The sequence below is a fragment of the Squalius cephalus genome, assembly GCF_949319135.1.
Source record: "Squalius cephalus genome assembly, chromosome: 4".
NCBI lineage: Eukaryota > Metazoa > Chordata > Actinopteri > Cypriniformes > Leuciscidae > Squalius > Squalius cephalus.
This window is the reverse complement of record NC_137125.1, coordinates 9,129,810-9,143,049: the sequence shown is the minus strand read 5'-3', so window position 1 is coordinate 9,143,049 and position 13,240 is coordinate 9,129,810. Positions and strand designations below refer to the sequence as shown.

At 38.5% G+C, this 13,240-nt stretch overlaps 1 protein-coding gene across 2 annotated transcripts in view; it reads right to left on the bottom strand.

The window, feature by feature from the left end:
* Nucleotides 1-13,240, bottom strand: part of LOC307157230 (protein NLRC3-like) — a 64,931-nt gene that overhangs the window by 37,273 nt on the left and 14,418 nt on the right. For both annotated transcript variants that reach the window (XM_079869076.1, XM_079869077.1), the window contains exons 2-5: nt 4,701-4,985; nt 4,502-4,594; nt 1,936-3,751; nt 1,551-1,724 (exon numbers count right to left, since the gene is read on the bottom strand). In XM_079869076.1, coding sequence (XP_079725202.1) covers nt 1,551-1,724; nt 1,936-3,751; nt 4,502-4,594; nt 4,701-4,965 — 2,348 coding nt within the window. In that variant the 5' untranslated portion in view covers nt 4,966-4,985. The remainder of the gene's footprint in view (nt 1-1,550; nt 1,725-1,935; nt 3,752-4,501; nt 4,595-4,700; nt 4,986-13,240) is intronic.

The following is a 13,240-nucleotide window of genomic DNA, read 5'->3' as shown; positions in this document are numbered from 1 at the left end:
AGAACAGTAATAATCCTATTAGCATTTATAATCTGGAGCTTGAAAAAACTTTAACTGTAGTGAATTAAGCACAGCTAAAACAATTATCTCTTCATAAAACATCAAACCAGCATTTATTTTCACACACATTACTTTATTCATTTTTCTGAACTGTCTAGGCCTGCAAGATGTTTTTAATTGACCTTTTTGGGAAACACTCACCCTCTTGGCTTTTTGTATTGACCCCTTGGAACAACTGGAGTTACAGTTTTGGAATAACTTTATCATTAGCCTTCTACATTCAGCCCTCACAGCCTTGCTCTAACCTTGGTCCTTAGAGTCAGAATGTTTATTTATATGAATACACCACACCTTCACAATTTGATATTTATACTAAGCCATATCCTGTTCTCTTAAAAATGCATTGTTAGTGTTAATAAAAAAAAAAAAAAAAATCCAGGCCAACTGATAAATTACTCTGTTTCAGTTAATCCCCATTTTGTGTGTGGTGTTAAATTTGAACCCTGGCTGATGCTGGGTACACACCAAAAGATAATCGGGCTGATTTTGGGCCGATCCCCCCCCCCCCCTTCCGACAATCCTAGCTATGTCCTGATTATCTTGATGGTTCTACAGATTATTTTATCAGATTTTCCATTGGTGTGAGGTGTGTTAAGAGTGTCCGAACCTGATCGGAAGAACGTCGGAGCCGCCCCGATCGTGAATCTTGAGTATTCATGTTGAATATTTACAATCAGAAATCCTGATGTGTGAGGGGAACCCAGAGGACAAACGCGTGCACGCTCTGGAGATTATCACGTGAAACTAAACAATATCCAATCAGAAAGCGAGATGATGGAAGACAGAAGTTTAACAAACGCAGTCATGGCGCAGCACAAAGTAAAATTTATGTGGACAGCAGAGATGGAGGGATGAAAAAAAAACTTTTCTTTTTTTCCGTGAATTTTCTGTGAAAATCATTCCAAACACTATCATCGCAATTTGTTCCTGCATTATTCTGAATTCTTGCGAGATTTTGCGAGATTTCCTGTGTTCACAGTCGAGACTCTGGTTGAAAATCTGTTTGTGTGTGGTGTGCTGTCTTTGTCACATCATGGCACACCACACACTATAGGAGCAAAACGCTTAAATCTAGGATTTTTTGTCCGCATGTTTGTGGTCTATCACATTTTGAAAATCTTATAAGTTGTAAAAAATATTTTGGTGTGTACCCAGCATGAGATGCTAACTGTGTCCTGTGCACAGCTACTAGATGGCGCTGCTAGCTTGTTCAGTGCTGTCTGAAGCAAATCATGCATGTAATAGAAGCATTTTACAGTTTTTCTAACTGTTGCAAATTCAATCTTCATACAGCCCATTCCCTTCCCCTCACCCCAAACAATATTGTTATTAAACTTATGCAGTCCATGTGGGTCATACGTCTGTATAAATATGGAAAAATATCACATTCCTGCAAATGTTTTGTCTGTTGGGGGTGCTAAGTGGCCGCTTACCTTGCTTATTGGTCAGCCTCTGATTATAACATAGTTAATTATTTAAAAACCATTCACCTCAGTATCTGCAGCTGACAGTTTGGACTCTTCAGTCCATCAGAAAGAAGCTTCACTCCAGAATCCTGCAGGTCATTGTTACTCAGGTCCAGCTCTCTCAGAAAGGAGTTTGAGGATTGTAGAACTGATGATAAACTCTCACAGGACTGAGCTGTGAGATTACAGCTGTGTAGCCTGTGTAGAGAACAAAACAAAGAGTAGTAGTAATGCCTATTACAGCTAAAACAATTATCTCTTCATAAAACATCAAACCAGCATTTATTTTCACACACATTACTTTTATTAATTTTTCTGAACATTCTAGGCCATCAAGTCACCCATTTAAAATGAAGGCAATTACAAAAGACTAACAGTGTTTATAAATGAATGTAAATGAGACTCTTACAGTGCTTTTCTGGTATTTTTGATCACCGGCAGCAGTCTCACCAGTGCTTCATCAGATCTTCTGTATTTCTGCAGTTCAAACTTCTCTTGGGTCTCTTCTGACATCAGGAGCACAAACACCAGACCAGACCATTGAGCAGTGGAGAGATTCTGTGCTGAAAGTTTTCCTGAGCTCAGATTCTTCTGGATGTACTCCACAAAGTCATCTTTCAGTTCACTCAGACAGTGGAAGAGATTGATGGTTCTTTCCACTGATTTCTCTGTCTCTATTGTCTGTTTGATATAGTCAACAGTGTCTTTAACATTCTGTGTTTTCAGTTTCAGTTTTGGTAGTAGTCCCTTCAGGTCACTCTGATTGGACTCCAGTGAGAGACCCAGGAGGAACCGGAGGAAAAGGTCTAGGTGTCCGTTCTCACTCTGTAAAGCCTTGTTGACTGCAGCCTTATGAAGCTGAAACAGTGGCTTTTTGGACAGTTTCCATGTCAGTTTTTCTCTCCAGGATTGAAGAAATGAGTTTGTTTTCTTGTCTTTGCCCATTATAAACACATACAGAGCAGCAAGGAATTCCTGTACACTGAGATGTACGAAGCTGTAAACTTTTATTGCTGAAACCTTTTCCTCCTGAAACATTCGAGTGCATAACCCAGAGTACAACGACCCTTTTTTGACATCTAGTCCACAATTCTCAAGATCTTCTTTGTAGAAAATCATGTTTCCTTTCTCCAGCTGTTGAAAGGCCAGTTTCCCAAGCTTCAGAATAATCTGATCAAAAGACACTGCGTTGGAATTAGGTTCGGGCTCATCACAGTATTTTTCTTCCATCTGTTTCTTCTGAGAAATTAGGAAACTTGTGTACATCCCTGTGAGAGTTGTGGGAGTTTTGGCATTGTTCTCTCGAGCCAGTAGAGGCTGAAGAACAATAAGAGAGATCCAGCAGAAGACGGGGATGTGGCACATGATGTATAGACTCCTGGATTTCTTGATGTGACTGATGAGGTTTCCAGCAACCTCAGGACTGCTGTTTTTGATGAAGTATTGCTCTTTCTGCTCATCGTTAAATCCTCGCACCTCTGTCACTTGATCAATGTAGTTTCGGGGTATCAGACTGGCTGCTGCTGGTCTGGATGTGATCCAGATGAGAGCAGAGGAAACCAGGTGTTTCTTGATAAGGTTTATTATTATCTTACTTACTGTTGTTTTTTCATTTACATTTGTAAATGTGTCATCTTCTTTAAAGTTCAAAGTAAAGCGACATTCATCCAGCCCATCAAAGATGAACATAACTTTACCATCACCTTCAGGAAGAGAGGGCAATTCTTCAGGACTACTAAAGAAGTATTTGTTAAGCAGTCCCATGAGACTGTACTCTTCTTTAATTAAATTCAGTCTACGGAATGGAAGTGGAAATATGAAGACTAAATCCTGATTTTCTGTTCCTTTAGCCCAGTCAAAGATGAATTTATTGACAGAGACAGTTTTTCCCACTCCTGCAATCCCTGTTGTCAGCACTTTTCTGTTTCGTCGATCTGTGTCACACTGGACTTTAAACATGTCATTACACTTGATTGCCGTCTCCTTGGCAGTCAGTCGGTTGTGATTTGATTCGATCTGTATCACTTCATGGTCGTTCACTCTTCCTCCAGTCTCATTCCCCACCACATATAAATCAGTGTAGATGTCGCTCAGATATTCCTTATGACCCGTCTCTGAATTACCAACCAATATCTGCTCGTAGTCCCGTTTTAATTTGTCCTTCAGTCTACAGCTCGTCTTTGTGTATTCATGAAGAGTAACTTCTCTATTGTCTGCAGTTGAGCCTTTAAGAAAGAGGAGAAAATACAGCAAAGACTAAGTGATTGTGTTTTTCATAAATTCATGCTTCTACTATATTCAAAGGAATCACAATCTTACTGCTATAATGTTCACATGCATATCTTACACTGATTATGCTTAAGTTGACAACATAGAAATGCCTTGATTAAAACTTGAATGCAATTGGAATTGGTTTTATCGGATTGTCACTATTGGACTCAGACCAACTTAAAGGAATAGTTCTCACCCTCAAATTGTTTCAAACCTGTATGAATGTATTTATTTTTTCCTACTGTGGAAGTCAATGGGGCCCATCAACTGTTTGGTTACCGACATTCTTCAACATATCTTCCTTTGTGTTCAGCTGAGGAAAGAAATTCATACAGGTTTGAAACCACTTGAGGGTGAGTGAATGGCAGAATTATCATTTTTAAGTAAACTATTCCTTTAAGGCCATGCTGACCAAAATGATTACACAATTTTTGATCAAACCATTGAAATCTAGCACACCAAACAAGACATGGCACTGTATTAGGGTTAGGTTGGGGTTATTGCAATGACCATGCGTATGTAGAAGTTGCTTGTAGAAGTTTTAATTCAGGGTTTAAAACCATTTAACCATTCGTAAAAATGACTAGACAGTCTGTTCTAATAAATGTACATCAGTAAGATCTGCTGCTGTTCTTCTTGGTCCTGTAATTGTTGCTTGCTGTTATATTTTCTCTTGTGTCCATGTACAGACAGGGATTATTTACCCCTGATCTCTTCTGAATGAGCTCCAACAGTGGCAGACGTCTTCATATTGCCTTCAGCCTGACTTGAGTGTGTGTGAGAGAGAGGATCACTCACTGGGAAACATAAGTCACACAAACACATCAGCAAGAGCAAAGAGCAAAGTTCAAGTCAAACCATTACAATGGTAAACAGTCACAGTCATTGTGAATTAAATGTTACCTGTCTTGTGTTTGTTCTCCAGCTGCTCAGCCAGATTGTTCTGGTTCATCTTCTTCAGGATCTTCACTGTGATCTTCACAGCTTCTTCTGGTCCAAAACATGCTACCATCGTATCCACTGTGTCTAAGATATCTGCATTCTCCATGTCTTTCTTTTTTATACACTCATTATCTTTCTCTAAGTGCCACTTAAACTTCTTCCATTTAGCTTCGTCCAGATCACTCAGTGATTTCTCAAGCAGATCTTCAACTTTAACAGACGCCATCGACCTTCACAGATTCACAGCTGCAGGATAAAAAGAAAAAGATCTGAAGTAGTTTCATTCTTAACATGTTGACCTAAGTGCTCAAATGTTATATGGATTATGAAATGACGCTGTGATCGGATCAGGACTCGCATCCAAACTCATGTGTTAAAGGGGTCCTATAATGCTCCTTTATGCATGGCATCTATCTGAAAACATGCTAGCAGTGAGTACCCTAGTGTTGGATTACATATTTATTAAATGTTTAATTTAGTTTTTCCACTGCAGTAGTATATAAACTGATAAAGTTTAGTAGACTGATTTATTGAGTCTCCAGCAAGAGTCTCCTTTTCCTACCAGACATGTTTTCTCTATTGTGTTTTAAATGAGTCAGATCACTGAGATTCTCACCTTTCGGAACCCAGACATTGAATCGTTAGGTTGATTGACTTTCACCTTTTGTCTTTAATGGCTCTGAGATGGCTCTTTGGAACTGGAGTTCCTGGCCAGTATCAGCATGTGAATAGTTATGCTAATTCAATTGGACTGGTAGTGCTCTCAGAGTAGTGTGTGTTCCCACTTCATTTGCATGCTTTATTCAGAGTTTAATCCCTCCCCCTTGGAATTTATATAACCACAATGTATACTGTTTTAGTTAGACTAGTTTGGAAGACCTGCAGCCACGTCATCTCAATAAAGAATAACTTCTTGAACGTGATCCAAACGTCTCCTGGTTTCTTGCTTTGACGAAGAAAAAGTTTTCAACAACTTGGTGTCGTGACCCGGATGGAGAAACTGAAACTCAACAAAGAATGAACTTTCCAGACGGAATCTTGAAACTTCAAGAAACAAAGAACAAACTTTTCAAGATCTGAATCTTGAAACTTCAAGCTCAACAAAGAATGAAAATTGTCAGACTGAATCTTTCCAGCTTCGTCCAGGTTGAAAACTTCAAGCTCAAACAAAGATCTCAAAGCCTGACTGAGTTCCAGACTGAATCTTGAAACTTCAAGCTCAAAGATCTCAACAAAGCTGACTGAGTTCCAGACTGAATCTTGAAACTTCAAGCTCAAAGATCTCAACAAAGCTGACTGAGTTCCAGACGAATGTTTTCTGTACAACCAACAATTCGGTGAGTTTCACTCCATTCAAAGAACCAATGCAGACCAGTACAAAGTAGTTAACAAACAGCTGTAGAGTTTGGTTAACTAAGTTATCCTCTAAAGTTGTATTTTAGAGATGAAGTTTATCCTCTGTTTTCAGGCAGGGAAGTTTAACATTATAGGTTAATATTGTTTATCCTCTGCTTTGCCAGGGAAGTGTTTCATCCTCTTGCTAGAGAAGGTTTTATCCTTTATAAAGTTAGAGAAGAGTTAGCATCAAGTGCTAATTTTTTGTATCCTTTGCTTTAGGCAGAGAAGAATTAGCTTTACGTGCTAGTTATTTCTGTTGATCCTCTGTTCTTATCGGCAGGGAAGTTAAGTGTTAAGTGTTTGTAACTTGGAAAGTTTACAAGTGTACCCTCTGTTGAAGAGAGAAGTTTAGTGTTTGTTTGTGTGGTAACATAGAAATTCACAAAATGTTTAGGAAAAGTACTAGACTGATTCCCACAACTGTGAAAGCTACACCTTCAGATAGTGAATTCAAGTCTTTGTTATCAGAGCACATGGACTCCATCGTGACTGAGAAAGTCAGATTGAATTTAACAAAGAAATTTGGCATTGATGCAGACAAAGTATGGTCAATTGAAGATTGCAATCAAGTGTGGGTGCATGTATCAGGAAGAAAAATGTGAAAGGCATTATCTGTTGTCACAGAGAATTTAGCTTATCCATTGTACAAGAACAATCTCAGTGTATTGCTAAATTAAATGAACAGATCAAACAATTGCAGACTCACGTGTCCTGTCTCACAGACAAGGTGGGCCATAACAAGACCTCAACCAAATGTGACTCAGAAGACCAACAGTCAGATGAATGCTACCCTGATTTACAGTCTTTTGATAAAATAGAGGACAATGTCAATGCTGGATTGATGAAAGATGTAAATGCAGTTGAAGTGTGTGGAGCATGACAAAAGGCTCAGAATAGGGAAAAGGGGGTTCATCCAGTTCCATCGGCAACCCCCATACAAGCAGTCAAAACATCTTTAGGTCCTAAAGATATTGAGAGAATTGCTGAAAGTTTGCCATCAGTGCAAAGAAATTTTTCTGAATTTAGAAGAGCATTGATCAGTAAAATGCGTCTTTACGACATGTCGTTGCCAGAAGTCACACAGCTGATGTCACAAATTTTAACTGAATCTGAATTCAACAGTTTTGAGTCTGCTGTTACTTCCGAACTGCTACATGCCAGTAAAGGAGATTTGAGAGAAGGTGTTTTGAAAATTTTAAAAAACATTGTTGGACCGAACGTGGACTGGTCAAAGATTTCCAATTGTGTACAGAAGAAGGGTGAAACTGTTTGTGAGTACACAGAACGATTCTGTCAGTCAGTTGCAGCGTACAGTGGAATTGCAGAAACTCCAGAGAAGGTGTAAGGTGATAATGGCCCTTTGGTTCGCACATGGTTTCATTGTCTTTTGCCAGAACACAGAAAGGCATTGCCTTACTTAAACATCATATGGTGTACGGGAACCCTGCAAGACAACGTGGACAGTTTAGTTACTTGGAAAAGAGACTCTGATGTCAAAGAGAGAGTAAGAATTGCAGCAGTTTCTGTTAAGGGCAACTCAGAGAAGCAAAAGAAACACAATAGTCCTAGAGAAGCCAGTTGTTCTTACTGTGGCAAGCACGGACATTTTAGAAAAGAATGTAGAAAAAACAAAAATAACTTAAGACAAGTTAACAATGTTATGCAGCTGTTACTACATTTGTTTGCTACTTTGAAGCAACCCCTCCCCTCGTCATTGGACTTGTGGGTAAGCTTTTTGAGGTGTTAACCATTTGGGCTGTGATTGCTTAAAGGGGGGGTGAAATGCTAATTTTCACTCAATCTCCTGTTAATCTTGAGTACCTACAGAGTAGTATTGCATCCTTCATATCTCCAAAAAGTCTTTAGTTTTATTATATTTATAAAAGAAAGATAGGCAGTACCGAGAATTTCCGAATAAACCCGAATGGCTGGAGGCGGGCCGTGTGGGCGAAGCTAAAGCTGTGCTTTAGACCGACCGCGAACCTTTAGTCAAGTCAAGTCAAGTCATCTTTATTTATATAGCGCTTTTAACAATGTAGATTGTCTCAAAGCATCTTTACAGAGATAAAGATATAATTTAATGTAAGATTGTTTTGGCTTTATAGTGGTTCTTTAATAAAGCTATTTTCCAGCTAAAGTTGGTTTTGATTGATTCGCTTCCGTCACAACGATCATTTGTTATTAAATTAGGGGCCGCCAAGACGACACCATTCTCTCTACACAGACTTTAAATGCAAACCTGTGAGAAACGCTGATGGCGTTCACATGCGCATTAAGAACGGGTTCAATAGTTATGTGCGTTTGAATATATGTGTGCAGGTTTGGAAATCCCTACAAACCAAGCCTAAACAAATTACTGGTGTTTCCTTATAGTTTTAATTCAGAATTTTATTTTATTTTATCAATTCGGGGTAGATACGCAAATTGAGTTTTCCCGACGACGCTTTATCTGTAGAGTGGTAAAGGGATCCTCCATAGGGAGAGACTAGTTGGCACTTCAGCACTGCGTTGTCATCGGGTCCAGGCGAAGGGCCTTCGTCAGATCTGGAAACGGCCTGGATCCGGCAGGCTGCGGGAAAACCTCGGGATAAACACAGACACTAAAATTAGCGTAGATGCCATTCTTCTCATGATGTAAGTACATCAGGATTTATGGGAAGTGTTCCCGGTTCCAGCTGACCTAATCTATGCAGCCTAACATTGAATGATAGAAGTCTATAATGTATTATGTATTAAAATTGATGCGATGTTTAATAGGGAGCCAGTGCAGTTTTGACAGAACTGGGCTAATATGGTCATACTTCCTGGTTCTGGTAAGAACTCGAGCTGCTGCGTTTTGAACCAGCTGTAGTTTGTTTATTAAGCGTGCAGGGCAACCACCCAGTAGAGCATTACAATAATCTAGCCTTGATGTCATGAAAGCATGAACTAATTGTTCCGCATTTGTCAATGAGAGCATATGGCGTAATTTAGATATATTTTTAAGATGGAAAAATGCGGTTTTACAGATACTAGACACGTGACTTTCAAATGAAAGATTGGTATCAAAGAGCACACCCAGGTTCCTAACCGACGACGAAGACTTAACAGAGCAGCCATCAAGTGTTAGATGTAGAGATGTTCTCAATGTTACTCAGAAAACGGGTTATAAGTTTATTTCATTTGAAGTACTTGTACTAAATGTTAAGCTCTTAGATGTTCGAAAAACATCCCTATTATCTCTAGCCTTGGCTACCGTATATAGACCGCCTGGGCCTTACGCTGATTTTCTAAAAGAGTTTGCAGATTTTCTCTCAGACCTATTAGTTAATTTCGATAAAGCATTAATTGTTGGAGACTTTAATATCCACATAGATAATCAAAATGATGCGTTAGGGGCTGCGTTTACAGACTTATTAAACTCCTTTGGGGTCAAGCAAAACGTTACCGGACCAACTCATCGATTTAATCGATTTAATTATATCGTATGGAACCGATCCAATCGATATAGATATCATTCCACAAAGTGATGATGTCACTGACCATTACATGGTAACTTGCATATTACGTACCCCTGTAATATATCATGCTGCACCGCGTTATCGATTAGGCAGGACAATCCTTCCATCCACCATAGATAATTTTTCAAATAGTTTATCGGATCTGTCTCAGCTGCTCAGTGAACCCAAACAAACAGATGAACTTGAGGAATTAACTAGCACTATGATCACCATTCTCTCTGGATCATTGAATACTGTTGCACCCATTAGATTAAAAAAGGTCAGAGAGAAAAGTAAAGCACCATGGTACAACAATACTACGCGTGTTCTAAAGAGAGAAACTCGTAATTTAGAGCGTAAATGGGAAAAAACTCACTTAGAGGTCTTTAGAATTGCATGGAAAGACAGGATGTCACATTATAAAAAGGCCCTAAAAGAGGCCAGGGTTGAGCATCTCCGCAAACTAATAGAAAACAACCATAATAATCCTAAATTCTTATTTAACACCGTGGCTAGACTAACAAATAAGCAGATGTCTCCTGAACAAAATACTCCGTTACAGTTTAGTAGTAATGATTTCATGAAGTTCTTCACTGAGAAAATAGAAAACATCAGAACCACAATTGTAAACGTTCAATCCTCAATCGCGCCTTATAATTCAGCCTCAATTAGCACCCCGCAAGAACAATTACAGTGCTTTACAACTATAGAACAAAAATAATTAAATAAACTTATCACTTCATCTAAAACAACAACATGTTTACTAGATCCTATACTAACTAAACTATTGAAAGAAGTGTTACCTGTAGTGGAAGAGCCTCTCCTCAATATTATTAACTCGTCTTTATCTTTAGGTTATGTTCCAAAAACATTTAAACTGGCAGTTATAAAACCTCTCATTAAGAAACCACAATTAGATCCACATAATCTAGCAAATTATAGACCCATTTCAAATCTACCTTTTATGTCTAAAATACTAGAAAAAGTTGTGTCCGCTCAACTGGGCTCTTTCTTACAAGAAAATGACACCTATGAAAAGTTTCAGTCTGGGTTCAGGCCGCACCATAGCACTGAAACTGCGCTCGTTAAAATCACAAATGATTTACTTTTAGCTTCTGACCAAGGCTGTATCTCAATATTAGTTTTACTTGATCTTAGTGCTGCGTTCGATACTATAGATCACACAATACTCTTAGATAGACTACAAAATTATACTGGTGTTCAAGGACAAGCATTAAGCTGGTTTAGATCGTATTTATCTGACCGCTACCATTTTGTTTATTTAAATGGAGAAAAATCGATCATAACTCCAGTAAACTATGGAGTGCCGCAAGGATCTGTGTTAGGCCCTCTATTATTCTCAATATATATGCTGCCACTTGGAAATATTATAAGGAAACATGGAATTAGTTTCCATTGTTATGCTGATGACACTCAAATCTATATTTCATCACTGCCAGATGAAAACGCTAAATTATCCAAATTGACAGAGTGTGTTAAAGATATAAAAGATTGGATGACGTGCAATTTTCTTTTTATTAAATCCAGATAAGACAGAGGTACTACTTATCGGTTCAAAAAACCGCCCCCACAAAACCTCTCACAATACAACTTTAACATAGTAGGATGTCCTGTTACTTCATCCTCTACAGTAAAAGACCTAAATTCGAGGCTTTTGGTCATACCTAGGATATCCAGATCCACCAAAGGAGGGAGAGCATTTTCACATTTAGCACCAAAACTCTGGAATAGTCTTCCGGATACTGTTCGTTGCTCAGACTCGCTCTCCCAGTTTAAAACTAGATTAAAGACACATCTCTTCAGCCAGGCATTCATATAATACTTTTAATCTTACAGTTAAATCCGACCTCTAGTTTATAAACGCCAGAGGAAAACTGGCCCCCGACTGAGCCCGGGTTCTCCCAAGTTTTTTTTTTTTTCTCCATTAGGTCACCTGATGGAGTTTTTCGGTTCCTTGCCACTGTTGCCTTTGGCTTGCTCAGTTGGGGATACTTAATTTAATTAATCAATCAATAATACTATTGATCAGCATTACCAAACGTGGACGTTCCACTAGAAACAAACATTGATGTATTGTTTTAATTCATTACTGTGAAGCTGCTTTGATACAACCTGTGTTGTGAAAAGCGCTATATAAATAAACTTGACTTGACTTGACTTGTTAGACAGTATTCTAGGTTATTACGTGAGGAAGTTTTTTGTCCAATAATTAGAATCTCTGTTTTTTCAGAATTTAGAAGTAGGAAATTACGAGTCATCCAATTTTTTATATCAGCTATGCATTCTGTTAATTTAGTGAATTGGTAAGTTTCGTTAGGTTTTGAAGAAATATAGAGCTGTGTATCATCGGCATAACAGTGAAAGCTAATTCCGTGTTTCCTAATGATATCTCCTAATGGTAGCATGTACAGAGTGAACAGCAGCGGTCCTAGTACTGAGCCTTGTGGTACGCCATACTGAACTTGTGATCGATAAGACATCTCTTCATTTACTGCTACAAACTGATAACGGTCAGATAAGTATGATTTAAACCATGCTAGTGCAATTCCACTAATGCCAACATAGTTTTCTAGTCTATTTAAAAGAATGTTGTGGTCGATGGTGTCAAACGCAGCACTAAGATCGAGTAACACTAATAGAGAGACACAACCACGATCGGATGATAAGAGCAAATCATTTGTGACTCTAACGAGAGCTGTCTCGGTACTATGGTATGGTCTAAATCCGGACCATACCAGATATACCATGTCTAGACATACCATGTCTAGAAAGGAACATAGTTGTGAAGACACTGCCTTTTCTAGTATCTTTGACAGAAAAGGTAGATTCGAGATCGGCCTGTAATTGACTAATTCTGAAGGATAAAGTTCCGGTTTTTTAACAAGCGGTTTAATCATAGCCAGCTTAAAGGTTTTTGGTACGTATCCTAGAGACAAAGACGAGTTAATGATATTAAGAAGAGGATCTATGACCTCTGGAAGCATCTCTTTCAGTAGCTTAGTTGGTATAGGGTCTAACATACATGTTGTCGATTTAGATGATTTAACGAGTTTAGTAAATTCTTCCTCTCCTATAGCAACGAATGAATCAAATAATTTTTCCTCAGGGAGACTACAATGCACTGCCTGATGCGATACTGTAGTAGACGGTTGCATAGTTATAATTTTGTCCCTGATATTATCAATCTTATAAGTGAAGAAGTTCATAAAATCATTACTGCTGTGCTGCTTGGAAACTTCTGTGTTTGAAGCTTTCTTTTTCGTTAGTTTAGCCACTGTTTCAAATAAATACCTAGGATTATGTTTATTTTCTTCTAATAGGGTTGAAAAATAAGCAGTTCTAGCAGCTTTTAAAGCCTCTCTGTAAGCAATCGAGCTCTCTTTCCATGAAATGCGAAATACCTCTAGTTTTGTTTTCTTCCAGTTGCGCTCCATTTTTCTGGCTGCTCTCTTAAGGGCCTGAGTGTGCTCGTTGTACCACGGCGTTGGATTATTTTCTTTAATCTTCTTTAAGCGCAACGGAGCAACTTTGTCTAAAGTGCTGGAAAAGAGAGAGTTAAAAGTTTCTATTGCAATATCAAGTGTTTCTAAGCTATCCGGGATG